This window comes from Siphateles boraxobius, unplaced genomic scaffold (genome assembly GCF_051911475.1).
Source record: "Siphateles boraxobius isolate OS27281-9 unplaced genomic scaffold, OSU_SipBor_1 120, whole genome shotgun sequence".
NCBI classification, from domain to species: domain Eukaryota; kingdom Metazoa; phylum Chordata; class Actinopteri; order Cypriniformes; family Leuciscidae; genus Siphateles; species Siphateles boraxobius.
The window spans coordinates 3,667,404-3,683,267 of record NW_027508723.1 but is presented as its reverse complement, the minus strand read 5'-3'; the positions used below and the strand labels follow the sequence as shown (position 1 = coordinate 3,683,267).

The following is a 15,864-nucleotide window of genomic DNA, read 5'->3' as shown; positions in this document are numbered from 1 at the left end:
GATGTGCTCCTGCTGGACTGGTAGTGAGAGTGAGAGTGTGCGCGCGCGGTGATACAGCGGAAGGAGACGTAACGTGAGCGAACGCGGTGATACAGCGGAAGAAGATATAGTTCCCATTGACGTTATGCTTTAAGTGTATTTATATGCAATAGGGTGTACTACTAATTTTAAAAATTAAAAAAAATAAACGTAATAAAAAAATAAACAAACAGATAGTATCGATACTTGTTTTTGAGGATCGATCCTTTTGATACAAAAGCAGTATCGAAAATATCGATACTTAAGGATCGATCCGCCCATCCCTACTGTGAGGCTTTGTGACGCCGTATCGCTCTCTAAACTGATCCGGGCTCAGTCTGAGGGCCTGCTCCACCTCTCCCACTACATCAACAAAAGTACTGTCACTCTTAGTGTGTGTGTGTGTGTGTAGAGCTGAACTGTGTGACTTACAAGGAATGTTGGTTGCTCCTGGAATAAATCCTGCTTCCAGCTCATCCGGTTCACGAACATCGACGAGCTGGACGCTTCGAGTGGACATCATGAGCTTCAGCTGCTCGTACGTCACCACACCATCTGAAACACACGACGGGTGAGTATCGACAATCTGCTGCTGAGAATTCATATTTACATTTACATTTATTCATTTAGCTGACGCTTTTATCCAAAGCGACTTACAATTGCTATATGTCAGAGGTCGCACGCCTCTGGAGCAACTAGGGGTTAAGTCTCTTGCTCAGGGACAGATCGGTGTCTCACAGTGGATTCGAACCCAGGTCTCTCACACCAAAGGCATGTGTCTTATCCACTGCGCCATCACCACCCCTATGTGATCTATTGTATATGATACAGTCATTACACACATCACTGGATATCTGATATTTTGGTTATGGATAACTCCAGATATATGAACTACAGCAGCTCCAAAGAAGGTTCAAGTGACGTGCCAAAACTATATCTATTGCTTTATTTCAAACATAATTTTTTTTGGGGGATTGGTAAGATTATAGGTTTTTTTATTTTATTTGAAAGAAGCCTCTTCTGCTCACCAAACCTGCATTTATTTGATCAAAAACACTGTAAAAACAGCAATATGAAATACTATTGCAATATATTTTCAATTTAATTTATTCCTGTGATCAAAGCTGAATTTTCAGCATCATTAGGCCTACTCCAGTCTTCAGAGTCACATGATCCTTCAGAAATCATTCTAATATGATGACTTGCTGCTCAAGAAACATTTCTGATTATTATTATTATCAGTGTTAAAAACAGTTGTGCTGCTTGATATGTTTCGGGAAACTGAATTAATTCATTGATGAATATAAAGTTACAAAGAACAGCATTTATTTGAAATGGAAATCTTTTAAACATTATAAATCTCTTTGTCACTTTTGATCAATTTAATGCTTTCTTAAAGGTATTAATTTCTTTAAAAATGATTAAAACAAAATCTCTTGCTGAACCCGAAGCTTTTAAAAGGCAGTGTTTTATCTAAATACTTTATGGGAGCACTTTATTTAGGTCCTAAACTTGATTCTATGATGGTTGTCATTCAGGCCATCGTGGGTGTAAATGTCAAATAATTCCTAGAAAAATGTAAATTCAGCTAATTTAAACCATTAAAGGGTAACTAAACCCTAAACCAACTTTTTTTTAGTTAATGATCTGTAAGAATGGGGCTTTATTAGTGCTGTTCATTGATTTGAGTAACTTTTTTGACATTTGGGTATAAAGTGTTTTAATTCTACAATATATGGTGTAAAAACGTCTGAGTGCTGCCCTCTTCAGGTTGAACGGTGGCTACTGCAGTTGAATTTTCCTATTGGATGTTTGGGGTGGTTCGTGACGTTAGCAGGCTCCAGCTCACCACACCCTTGGCAGTATAAAACCATCTTGTTTCGTCAAAACCACTGTAGCGAGTCAGGAGTTGGAATTGCGAGTATTGAAAATGATCAGGATAGAGTATTTTAGCATCTATTTAGCATAGCATTTATAGTTATTTAGGCTCTGCCCACTTTTCCAGCATTTTTCAAATATTGCCAGTGGGTGGAGTCAGGCTCTGACCACGGGGTTTAGTTACCCTTTAAAGAGAAAGGATATGTATATGGCAATGCTAGTAAAATGGTTGGGCCATCTATATAAATGTTCATTTTAAAATTTAGTTTGTTTACTTTATATTAGGGCTAGGCGATAAAACGATAACGATAATGTTACGACCCTATGGGTTGCATTTTGTTATTTCTCTGTTTGCTTGTCTAGGAACATCATCTGATTGGTTCCTACAGGATGATTGGAACACCATCTGATTGGTTTCTGCATGGTGATTGATCCTCTATCCTGATTGGTGCAGAGTGTTTTAAAAGACACATCATCATTTCCTAGAGAGGCAGATTGGGTTTTTGTGAGTATTTGAGTGTTAAGAGTATTTGAGTGTTAAGAGTATTTGAGTGTTAAGAGTATTTGAGTGTTAAGAGTATTTGAGTGTTAAGAGTATTTGAGTGTTAAGAGTATTTGAGTGTTAAGAGTATTTGAGTGTTAAGAGTATTTGAGACTGTGAGTACTGTTTGTTTGTTTGAATTGTGAACTGTCTTTTATCTAAATATCCCCATTGGTATATTTGACCCTTTGCCTGCTTACCGACACCGATTTGGACTGCCCTTTTCGGTTTTGTTTGCCTGATTGTAAATATATTGTACACATTGATTTTTGGGAAAGTAGGGAGCTTGACGCCATTCTTTTTTTTATTGTAAACTGTTTGAACTCTGTTAGGGAGTTAGCTTTACAGATTGTATATTCGTTTTCTTTTCTTTTGGGTTAGGGTTTAGTAAGGAGGTTAAAGACAAGGTTGTTTTGTTTGTTATTTTGGCTGGGTCAGCTCCTGAACCACAAGTCCCATATTAAGAAAATGAATAACTTTTTTTTGTTCCAAATCTTGTAATTCTCTGACTCTTTCATGTTGCGCCTCTTCCTCTAGACGGGGGTGTAACAGATGATTATCGCGATATCATTTTTCTCGATAAAACGATATCAAGAGTTCAATAAATGTTCGATAATGTTTATGCGCCAAAAGTGGAACTAAACTCATTTGAACCGCGCGCCACACGGACCATTTATCCGCTCGGCTCAAATTAGCAAAGAACACAAATGTCCAGTTTAAACCAGTTTAAAGGCAGATGAAACAGCGCTGACAGGAGAACAGGAGAAACACTGTGCGCAACGATAGTCAGAATCTGAATTGATACTAAATCCATTTACCATGGATTTACTGTAACGTTAGCCTAGTAATATTAACTGCACCATGAAGTGTGGGATATACATATTGAATTGTATTAGCCTATATTATTAATGTAGACAATGTATTAAATGACTAATGGAATATAATTACAGTATTTAATAATGTATTTACGCTACTGTTTTTCATACAAATACCATAGAAACCATAAAGTTACATTTTGCCATGATGTGAGGTGCTATAGGCTATGCCTGGTTTTATCTGTGGTTATCATGATCTATATGCATGATACTGGATGACCAATGGTTAATTTTAATAAAACTCAAACAGTCAGAATATTACATTTTACCAAATAAAAATGTGGTCGTTACATTTTTTTTAACAGATGTTACTGTTTTTGTTATTGAACATAAATTTAACAATAAGTAGTATTAGCTTGAGTTAGGATGCAGATTTACAGTCAACTCACTGTCAAATATGCGTTTCGAGACAAAACATGTAATATTAATATTGCAGCCTGCACTGCAAACTGTGGTGAAGATACGGGCCATCAAAGTCAGGCAACAAAAACCTGTTTCAAGACTTGAACAATATCCCCCATTAGCACATGTAGAAACTAAGAAATATATTGTTCTATTCAGATATTTATTATGTTAAGGAAAAATGACATGTTTGAATGTTCTACCTCAGATTTGTGAAATGTTCACCTGTTTGGCAAGTGTTTGTCATGCTATCTTCTGACAATAAAGAGTAGTTTAAAACCACAATTAACACTGGTTTCTACAACTTTCACTTAGGAGCAAAAATCTCCCTTTAAACTGGAAAGAAATAAAGATTTGACATTTATCCTGATATTTATCGACATCGACTGATATAAAAAAATTTTTTTTTTTTTTTTTGGCCAAATCACCCAGCCCTACTTTATATTTATTATATTTAAATCAATATTTTAGTGACTCTCCCTATAGTCTTCAAAGAGCCAATTCTTAAATTCCTTATTTTGCCTGTATGAGATGGTATGTACATTAAACTGTACAGAGTTATCAAAAAATGTGTGTAAACTCATGGGAATCTGGATTTCCACCCACAAGAAATGCTGATTCAGTGACTTGAATCCATTGAATTCATCAAACTAAACCAATATACTCACTGTGGGAAACAGCCTTAAAGGATTAGTTCACCTCAAAATAAATATTTCCAAATAATTTACTCACCCCAATGCCATCCAAGATATCCATGTCTTTCTTTAAGAGAAATTAAGTTTTGGAAAGTCTCCAAGCCATAAGCATCTGCTGATGATAATTGGAAAGTTTGACAGGAAGTTTACTAACTGAATAATTGCACATTAAAAGAAAATGTATACCTCCTAATTGAGAAAAGATATATCTTGGGATTATACTCCAAATAGAAGATTGATTGTGAAGGAAACGTTTAAGCCAATTAATTTTTAAGGTATTGTTAAGAGAATCAAAATCAATGAAATTTAAGCCACCTTTATTATAAGAATTCAAAATAACTGATTTTCTAATATAATGAGTTTTATTTTTCCAAAGAAATTTGAGCAACATTACATCAATCAACTTGCAAGTAGATTTATCCACAATTAAAGACTGAGCAGCATAGGATAAGCGGGAAATCCCTTCTGCTTTAGTAAGCAGAGTTCTGCCTTTTAAAGATAGATCTCTTAACAACCAAAAGTTACATTTTTTGTGTGTTTTCTCCACAACTGAACTAAAATTCATCTGACATCTTAGTTTAGTATCTTTTATTATTTTTATTCCTAAATAGGTGACACTTTCTTTGATGGGAATGTTTGAGACAGAGGTTGCAGCACATTTTTTAATCGGGAGTAATTCGCATTTATTAACATTAAGCAAAAGGCCAGATGCATTAGAGAAAGATTGAAGAGAGGTTAAAGCAATTGGGATCTGAGAGACATCTCTTAGAAACAATGCTGTATCATCTGCCAGTTGGCTAATAAACAATTCCGTACCAGCAATAGAAATTCCCTTCACAGGGCTCTCTTTAATATGTAAATTTAAAAATTGTGTAGCTATTAGAAAAAGATATGGGGAAATGGTGTAAGACAACCTTGTCTTACACCACGCTTTAAAAAAAACCTAGGAGAGGTGCCATTATTGAGTCGGATAGAGCTATTACCATTACAGTAAAGCATTTTAATACATTTGCAAAAAAAAATTACCGAAACCCAATCTGTGCAGGGCTTGTAACATGAATTCGTGTTCTAAGCAATCAAATGCTTTATAATAGTCAAGAAAGAGGATAAAACTATCAGTAGAGATAAGGTCTGAATAATCCAACAAGTCAAAAATCAAGCGTATATTATTAGAAATATGTCTTTGATGCATTAAACCTGATTGGCACTCATCTATTATATTATTAAGAATAAGTTTTAGCCTCTTAGCTAAAACTAAGGCAATAATTTTATAATCGGTATTCAATAAAGAAATCGGGCGCCAATTTTCTAATAGAAGGGGATCTCTATTGGGCTTAGGAATCAAAGTTATTAGCCCTTGACATAAAGAGGGAGGAAGCTTGGTTTTCACAATACTCTCTAAAAACATTTTATGTAAAAAAGGTGCTAATTTTTGACTAAATGCTTTATAAAGCTCTGCAGATAGTCCATCAGTCCCTCGGGATTTATTACTTTTTAAATTATTTATAGAATCAAGAATTTCTGAAAGTCTAATGGGTGCATCACACAGACTACAATCTTCATTATTAATTTGTTTTATGTGAGATATGGACTCAAAAAATTCCGTGGTGGACTGCTGGCAGAATTTAGAAGAATATAAATCATTATAAAATTTAGCACAAAAGTCTGCAATCATCTTAAAGTCAGCAGTTACATTCCCATCAATACTTAGTTGCTGAATACAATTTTTAACTCGCTGCTTTTCTAACCTAAAAAAATAGGCAGAACTCTGCTCACCTTCCTCTAGCCAATTCCGTCGAGATCTGATGAAGGCGCCTTCAGCCTTCCGTCTATATATAGCCTCTAAATTAAGCTCAATTTTTTCTGAGTCTGTAAGATCATCTACATTTTTACATGATAATGTCGAAATTCTAGCAATAATCTGGTTTTCATTACTTTTTCTTGATTTTGCTAACGAACTACTGTATTTCCGACAGTACTTCCCAATTTCGTATTTAAGAAGTTCCCAATTAATGCAAAAAATATTCTCTTTGTTAGCTTTAAGCCAATAAAAGGAAATTAAGTTATTAATCCTAGTGAGAACTTCGTTGTGTTGAAGAATTGAGGTGTTAAGTTTCCAATATGAGGATCTTTTACTTAGTGAGGGAGCAGATACAAATGGAATACAAATAGAAATGGCCTTGTGGTCAGACAATAGTGAGGGAAGTATATCAGTCTTTATATTTGACAACTCTGCTGATGTCAACCAAAAATCAAGTCGGGATTGTCTAGAAAGGGAATTATTGTTCCATGTGAAAACTTTTTGCAAGGGATGGGTTTCTCGCCACACATCAACAACAGAAAATTTTTGCATAAAGGATAATAAATACTCAGAATTAGTTTTAGTAGATTGGGGGGGCCATCTATCCAAGGTACAATTCAAAACAACATTAAAGTCACCACCGAAAATTAAGGAAGAATTTGGAAATTTAGATAACATATGACAAATACGCATTTCTAATTTATTAAAAAAAATTATCTTTTTATTATCGTATTATCTTTTGGTGAATTATATCCATAAATATTAGCAGTAATACAAGTCATATTTGCGAACTGAAAAGCAAGTATAACGTAGTGACCATTGATGTCACAATCAGTAGCCAGAATCTTTCCACCAAAATTATTTTTTAAAATACAAACTCCAGCAGAATACTCATTTCCATGAGACATCCACATTTCCAACCCCCATTGTGATCTCCATAAATTGACATCTTGTGAAGTTGAATGAGATTCTTGTAAAAAACAAAAATCTTTGTTGAAACTTTTAAGATACAGAAAGACTGCTTTACGCTTAAGAATGTTTCGTAGCCCTCTACAGTTTAAAGAAATAACAGATAAGGACATAGAGGAATAAAGAGAAGAAGAAAAGAACAATAATAGAAGAAAGAATTAGTTCTAAGAACAAGTATAAGGACTAAGTCACCGAGACAGAACCTAACCGGTCAGAACAAGCAAGGAATGAGCTCAACAATCCCTTCATTAATCTATCTAGAAAATATGTACAATTGAGGAACAACAACTATAATTCCCATTTTAAGGGTTGAAGTAATTCACATTATTACTTAGATCGAAGAAAGTCTGAAATAATCCTATTTCTTTTAAGTGGATGTAAAAAAATAAATAAAAAATAAATAAAAAAAACGCACCACAGTCAAAGTGGGTAACGGCATTTTGGCTCAAAGTGGATGTTCAGGTCAAGTCAGCATAGCATCAGTCAATGCGGAATTCAAATCCGTTATCTTTTAAGCAGGAGGAAATATTTCCGTACCATCCACAAATGCTCGTCCGCCGACGAAAAAAGCTATTTTGTTCTCTTTACGGGCCTTTTCAACTATGGGCCAAAGCGTAATCCTCCTCGCTCTATCGGCCGGTGACAGATCTTCCGTGATTTTCAGTCGGTTCTCAATCAGAAACTCTGCGTCCTTGGCGGCACGCCAGACAGCATCTCGGTAAAAACGCGAGGTGAATTGGAAGATAATTCCACGAGCTTTATTATTTGAATTAACACGGCCAAGTCGGTGCGCCACATCAACAACTTCAGGAAATGTATCTTTAAATTGTGGTAGAAGACGTTGGCACACGTTGATAACCTCATGACGGACGTTTTCTCTTTCTTTCTCTGGAATTCCTTGGATTCTCAGGTTGGATCTGCGTGTGTAGGCTTCTAGATGAGCCAGGCGATTTTCTCGCTCAGTGGGGTTATTTTCTTCTTTCTTTGCGCGCGAGTCAATAAAATCAACTCTTTTTTTCAAACTTTTAACCTCGCTGCAAACAAACTCAATGGTTTCCATCATTCCAGAGATTCGTTCCGTATTCCTACAGATCTCTTCCTTCATGTCTTTAATCACCCGCGAGTTTTCGCCAATCAACTTTTCCAAACCGTCTGATCTATTTTTCACCAACTGAGAGAGCTCAGAGAGCTGTGTGGAAATAATTGCCGTATTTACGTTATCAGTTCTTCGAAGTTTAACGGCCGGAGAACTGCACGGAGTGTCGGGAAGCGGCGGAATCACCTCCTCCGCCAGCATAATTTCAGACTCATCATTTTGTTCACAATAATCATGCAAACTGTCCTTCAATACCCCGAATGCAGGACAAACTGCTTGTTTATCGTCACCTGTTCTAGCAGATCTAGCAGGAGTGTCCGGCACTGTTTTCCCTGACTTCTTCGCATCTTTCCTCTTATCAGATCCTCCCATTATTGTTGTTCCAAGAATTCAAAACATTAATTAACGGAAATTCTCAACAAAAAAAACTCTAAAGTTCGTTATAATTACTATAAAACAGTTTGGGATTGCCGAGCTCACAAACGTATGTGTTCAGGGCGCCATCTTGTACGCCTCCCTCATTGAAGTTCATTATTCGAAGAAAAATCCAGAAATGTTTTCCTCAAACTTAATTTCTCTTCCACTGAGGAAAGAAATACATGGATATCTTGGATGGCAGTTGGTTTTTACTACTAATTTGTTTACACCAAAAATAAACGTAGCATATTAATAGAACAGTTATCACAAACCTGCCAAGAACACGTCTGGATCGTAATAAAGAACATTTTAGGACTATATTATTTTTAGACATTGTTCATGATAATGAAACATGTACGTTAAATATAACATCTGCATTTATTTTAATTGCCGTGTTATTACTTTCATATTGCCATCAATATGTACCTGCTGAAACACCAGTTTAAAGTGTTTGTATAAACTTGAGGGCATTTGTATTATATATCCCTCTTGCAGGCCTACATGAAGTGCATGAACTTTAATATGCAAATATCTGGAATTATGTATATTTAATCTAAAATGATATAATCACCCTGACCTTATAAAGATAGCCTACCTATGGAAGCCCTTTATAAAAAATCATGCATTGGTAAACTATAATTACGACATTTAAAAAGTTATGAGATACAAATAATTGGAAAGTCAATTGACTTCTTTATCACTACTTTTTATGCCATAATTTATTGTCACAGTTATGATTTACCAAGGTATGACTTTTTTCTAATGTAGTAGCATAGATCAGACATGTTATTCATCACATGATGCAACATTTAACTTTTGTTGACCCATGAGTCACTGACCCTACGTGCAAACTCACATGATTTACTGTGCATGATGTTATGTTAGCCTATCACAAAATGATTTTGTTTCTGATATAAGCCAGTGATTATTAACTCAGATACATAGAAAACTCAATACTTTACCTGTATTTAGAGGTTGGTTGTTGGATGTTTTAGTCCATTTATCGCAGTTATCAGCTCCGTTTTCACACTGATCTGCTGAGACAGACAGAAGCAGGAGCGCCACGAGAGCGCGCACACCTGAACTCACGCGCATTACTGCATTCATGTCTATCTTATCTAAGAGAAGATCGATACGTGCTCGTATGTACAGATAGAATTAAATCTAAAAAGCCTGGTCTACAGCAGTGTATTGGTTTGACCCTTACAGTCTATGGATTGACCATGTATCGTCGTATGACTGAGACGATACACGCACGGATCTGAGTGCATGTTTTCCTCCAGGTGGCGCTCAGTTGCTCAAAAGCCGCTTGCTCTATTGATCCTTTTTATATATATGGGCGTTTATGATTTACTGGAGATGTTTCACTATAATCGTTTAAACCTAATAATTCAATGAGCAATATATGATATAACCATGGAACTTGTTCAAAACCAGTCCTTTAAATGCAATAAAGACAAATCCTTATGTAGTAGCCTAATCATACTCAGACTGTGGTCGGTCCACTCCAATATTATGGAGCTGCAGACTCGGAGCCTGCATCTACAGTCCCCCACCGAGAGTCCCGCATTCTCAGACCCCTCGTTTTTCGAGACAGCGGCTCCTGCTTATTCAAATTCCAATTTTTATTTCAGTTCAACCTATAATGGTCTAATTAACATTACCATGCTAACATTACAAAATCTGTTTTTTGATATTTTGAATGCGAAGCAAAACAAATCAAAATAGACAAAACACCAAAAATAAACAATTCTGTAGGCCTACTTTATTTAATGATCACCTAAACATCATCTTGCTGTAAAGAAAAAAGGAAGAAAAAACTGTGTTCGTGACTTTACTTTTCGTCTTCAATTGCATTAAAAAACTAAGTTATAAGTCGCTTTGCATAATCATAAAATGATATGTTGCTGGGTTCGGCAGGGGCGACTCCATCGATGTATGGTGTACCCTGGAATAGCCTACAACAGTATAGGTCTTATGATGTTTCAAAAAGAAAGGGAAAAAAAAAAAGGAAAAAGATGTTTGCTAATGTTACCTTCATGTTGCACTGCTCTGTTGAAGTGTCCCTTGAGATGTTTTTGAACTTTGGACCACTTTGTGGGTTTGAAATATATGGGGGCACAAAATGGGCAGTGAAAATCACTGCAGCATTTGTGACATATACAAAAAGTCCAAGGTTAAAGGCTAACGTTAGCTATCAAAATATTTGGGGGGGGGGGAAGAGGGCGAAAAAACATACATTAACGGCTCAAATCTTGTTACAAACTATCTTTACAAATATTAAATGGACTATTCATATGTTGTATCGATTGAGTTAAATTAGTTTTATTAAAATATAAATCAAACGAGTAGGCTACTACGATTCGCTAAATAAAATTGAAGGTAGCCTACTCACGTTTTGCCTTAAGTTCTTCAGATTTTCTTCACATGTTTATCCGATACAATTTGATAGGAGGCGCTGTCTCGAAAAATGAGGGGTCTGAGAATGCGGGACTCTGGGTGCAGGGGGACTGTAGATGCAGGTCTCCGCATAGACATCATGATATCTATGGGTCTCCGAGTCTGCAGCTTCATAGCCTACTACTCGTCCATTCTGAAAAGCGCTGAGAATTGCAACACTTACCACGTGACTGTCGCTTATATTTGTTCTTCTGCACTGGTCTGGGCAATATTTTACTCTTTAATAATGGCGCTAAGGAATTTTATTAGCATGTCAAACGGGAAATTTTACATTGTGTAATTATAATGGTAAAAGTTGTAAATACCATTGGACTTGACCAATCAGAGCGAACGCCCGGGCTACTAAGTCCCGCCCCAAATTGTTTTTTCTGCTCATTTTTGAACTCGTCCTGCCTCAGATTAAACTAAAAAGAAACATTAGAGATCCAATGTTATATTTCATAAATCTATTTAACTTTAAAAACTAACCATATTAGCTTTATATGTGATATAGTTATGTATCATTTTACGGTTTTAGCCTCATTTTATAAAATAGTTATTTTTATCCTCCCCTGCCTATTCTGAACACGTGGTATATTCTGGTGATGCCTCATAGTCATATGATCTAAGCAGCATAAATACTGTTGCAGTGTCAGTGATTTTATACTGTTTAGCACCTTTTTTACATCTCGACGCCGATCAACGACACATTATTGCAATGGCCACCAAAACGGTTGTTGGAGGGCCTTCCGAGGTGAAGAAAGCCACTCCAGAGGTGCAGAAGATCTGTGATGAGGTAAAACTGGAGCTTTTACTTTTGTTTTGATGGTGTAAAACTGGAGCTTTTACTTTTGTTTTGATGGTGTAAGTCAGCTGATGTGGGAGTGCACTTGATGTTTATTTTTTAGTTAGTATTAGCTATTTAATAGTATTCAGAAGTTTGTATGTTATTGTGCTATATGTAAATAAAAAAAAATAATAATAATAGTAATATACAACTTTAAACAGTCAACCACCTTAATATTTAATTTATATGTTTCATTATATTATATTATATTAACTTGCATTGTGTGGTGTATTATGGAAGAATGGTTTAATTTAATAGCTAGTCTTCAAAGAGACAATTATTAAACTCAATTTTGCCTAAACCTGATATACAGTGCCAATAGTGCAAAGTTAACAAAAATGAATGTATTTCTTTATATACTTATAGTGTCTGGACTCATGAGAATCTCTATATTCCCTCCCAAACACAATAAATACTGATTCAGCACCTAAATGAATCACTAATCTTCGGTAGGTGTTGATTTGAGATGGGTGTGTCACGGTAATTCATCAGTGACACACCCAAAGGAATCTACACTGTGACAAAGTAAAATTCATTTGTTAACTTTGCACTATTGTCATTGTATATCAGGTTTAGGCAAAATTGAGTTTAATAATTGAGAATGTGTGTGTGTATATGTGTGTGTGTGTGTATATATATATATATATATATATATATATATATATATATATATATATATTGGCATAAGAATATATAATAATGTAAGAGTGAATGTCAATAGCATGTCTGGATCAAAAGGGATCTTTTTTTAAATATTTTTATAAAAATGCACTATTTGCACTTTGTACTGTCATCCCTTCGAAGTTTACAAAAATGTATGCATTACTTTATGTGTCTAGACTCATGAGAATCTCTATATTCACAACCAAACACAATTAAACTAATAATCCATTGTTTTGAGATGGGTGTGTCACAGCAATTTATACACTCTTTGTGTTAGGCTTTTTCAGTTGGTTTTTACTATACTTTGATTTTTTGGTTTATTTTTAAATAAATGTAGCATAAGAATATATAATAATACAAGGGTGAATATAACAAGCATATCTGGATCAAAAGAGAGAGAAAAAAAACAAGATTTTTTTTTTATTTTTTTTATAAAATAATTAAGCAAATTTTTGGACCCGATTTAGATTAACCACATTTGCCATAAATATGAATTCTGCATAATTTGCTTCAGGTCAAGCCTGCTGCAGAAAAGAAGACTGGAAAGACTTTTACCGTTTTCACTGCCGTATCTTACACCGCACAGATTGTGGCTGGGACCAACTATTTTATCAAGGTAAACTTGTTGTACCATGTCACAACCTGCATATTGTGTTAATGATACTTGCTGAAAGTGTATTTAAAGTGTCCTATCCTCTTCAGGTGGATGTAGGGGGAGACTTCGTTCATCTGAGGGTTCACAGAGCACTGCCTCACGCTGGAGAAAAACTACAACTGCACGGCATTCAGACCTCAAAATCTCAGCAGGATGCCATTGAATACTTTTAAACACGTAGTGCATCTTCTCAATCAGTGTCTCATTCCCTCTCACACACACACTGCATACGGAATAGGTTAAAATATGTGATCTACTCAACTAATGCTGTTACAAAAGTTGTATTCGTACGTGCATCATTAAAATGAACCCAATACTGTGCCTATTGTATGTAGATTAGTTTTATAGGATCTTTTTCCACTTTTACAAAAGTTGTATTGAGGTGAAAGAATTGCACAAATTATACAGATCTGTTTTTTTTAAAGATGCTGCTTCTAAAATAAAGGGAAATAAATTTCATTTGTTCAATTTCAAGTCTTTGTTTCATTTACACCCTCCAAAAGAATGTGCCAGTAATAATACCATCACCAGCATACAGTACAACTACATTAGCTGTTATTACTAAACTCAGACATATAAATTACTATTAATAAACTTCCCTGGGTACATAAACACATTTTGAATGTCATATGAAGAGAAATTCTTACAAATTTAGTGTATAGGCTATGACTTTTACAGTGTATTCTGATAAAACGTGTGAAACCGTTATCTCTTCTAAGATCTGAACGTGTATGCAACAAAATAACTGGTGAGCTGTTGCAGTTAAATATAATAACTGTTTGTTTCAAGATAAGATGAGAATTTGAACGAAATGTAGTTAATCATCATGACTAAATCTGAACAGTTGCACTTGCAAATGAACTACAACATGCCAACATTCAAGCCAGATGCCCACTAAAACCAGTTCATGTTTCTTTAGATGTTGATATTGCAGTGCAAACTAGTTATCAACCTCCTGAAAATCTCAACCATTAACCAGTTCAGACAAAAGAAAAAAAAAAGATTCTGTTTCAAACTGAGGAGATTTTGAGTCTCTATTTCTCATATCCTGTTTCTGATCCTCAGTCAAATTCAGTGATGCATTACATGCAAACTGTTCGCTATATAAAAAGCTCTTAACTTTTGATCACAGTGTCTATATATATTTGGGGAAGCTAGAAAATCAGACTTGGTTCATTTGTAATTAATAGATTTATTTAATCTTTGAGTCTTCAAAGCAAACAGACAGTTTTGTGTGTCTATTCCTGAAATATCAGCTAGAATATTAAGTCTCAAATAATAATCACAATTAAAAACTCTGCAATACAGCTGCATAAATTATAATGGAGGACATCATTTTCGTTCTATCTATCATTCTTTCTATCTATATATCTATCTATCTCGTTCTATCATTCTATCTATCTATGTTAAGTTTGCATTCAGTTATAGAAACTATAAAATGCTTTTTAAGCATTAAAGCAACAGGAACATTGTCACGGGAGCTGTGTCTGAAAGAAACATGATTAATCTCACGTGAAGTATTACCTCGCCTCGCTTAGTCACACGTCACATTACACCACATCTACATTTTCACATGTTTTACTATTTTTATGTTATCATTTTTATAAAGCCAAAAGGATTTCATTTATTTACACTACGTTCCCTTTCGATTTGTCCTTAAATATCTGGTTATTTCTGGTATTTTGGGACTAAGAAATGTTTTGATAAGATATGTTAACCCTAACCTTAACCCGAAGTGATTTCTTGAAAGTCTCAGATAATTAATATTTTTAAAACCTTTGCATAAAGATATTTGTGTTATAGTTGCACAAATTCTGAGAGAAAATACTAGATGGCAAAAAAAAAACCTGGCACACAGCTTGAAACCATAAAATGCATATTAAGCATAAAACAAAAAGGAACATGAGCTGCCATGTGTCTAAAAGAAAATAATGATTAATCACACTCAAAAAACTATTTAAAATAATGCATTAATTATGAGTGTTAGGAAATATAACATTGTTCTGTAATAGTTTTCAAAGAATGATAAGTCCAAGTCCTCATGTATATGATCTGTACAAAACTTTCTTTACAAAGTTAGAGTTGAAAAATACGTTTTTTTAAGTTTTATATTTTTGGTGTTTATTTCCATCCTGTTCATTTTTGTGTAGTATAAGCCTAACCCGGTTATTATAATTAATAGAGTGTGTGAGTTTTACCCATTTTGTGAAAATCTTCTATAACTTTTTATACCAATACTCCATTATTATACCAATAACTCCATAACAACATTTTTCAAAGTTACAAAAGGGTAAAAAATTACTGGAATGACCGCTATTGTAACGCATGGACAGAGGCGGTCGGATCCATGTGCAGCATTTTATTTCAACTTAAACATAAGCAGACCTAAACCCAGGCATACAGTTAAACAAGGGGCAATCCAGTAACTCGTGGTGATAACAGGCTTAGGTTGAGGCAGGCAGCACAGGTCCATAAACAGTCCAGAAGACAGGCAAGGGTCAAGATTCCAGGGAAACACGGAATACTAAAACAGAGGATAATGCTCAGATATGTACGCTTACAATGTAA

The 15,864-nt window shown here is 34.9% G+C and overlaps 1 protein-coding gene and 1 long non-coding RNA gene across 2 annotated transcripts; one reads left to right on the top strand and one right to left on the bottom strand.

The window, feature by feature from the left end:
- Positions 1 to 305: 305 nt before the first annotated feature.
- LOC143731418 (uncharacterized) lies at positions 306 to 11,304 on the bottom strand. Its single transcript, XR_013200759.1, has 3 exons — positions 9,655 to 11,304; positions 451 to 573; positions 306 to 381 (listed from the first exon to the last, which is right to left on the bottom strand). It is a non-coding gene; the product is annotated as an uncharacterized LOC143731418 (long non-coding RNA).
- A 218-nt stretch (positions 11,305 to 11,522) lies between these two features.
- LOC143731411 (cystatin-B-like) lies at positions 11,523 to 13,770 on the top strand. The gene is made up of 3 exons (XM_077222332.1): positions 11,523 to 11,927; positions 13,156 to 13,257; positions 13,344 to 13,770. Exons 1-3 carry the CDS (start codon positions 11,850 to 11,852, stop codon positions 13,467 to 13,469), a joined length of 306 nt encoding a protein of 101 aa, XP_077078447.1. The 5' UTR covers positions 11,523 to 11,849; the 3' UTR covers positions 13,470 to 13,770.
- The last annotated feature ends 2,094 nt before the right edge of the window (positions 13,771 to 15,864 follow it).

What these genes read in the sequence shown, in the direction of transcription:
- LOC143731411 (XM_077222332.1), top strand. Translation starts at nt 11,850, where the DNA reads ATGGCCACCAAAACGGTTGTTGGAGGGCCTTCCGAGGTGAAGAAAGCC. An exon ending in TGCAGAAGATCTGTGATGAG is followed by an intron (nt 11,928 to 13,155) that starts GTAAAACTGGAG and finishes AATTTGCTTCAG; the next exon opens with GTCAAGCCTGCTGCAGAAAA. An exon ending in GGACCAACTATTTTATCAAG is followed by an intron (nt 13,258 to 13,343) that starts GTAAACTTGTTG and finishes TATCCTCTTCAG; the next exon opens with GTGGATGTAGGGGGAGACTT.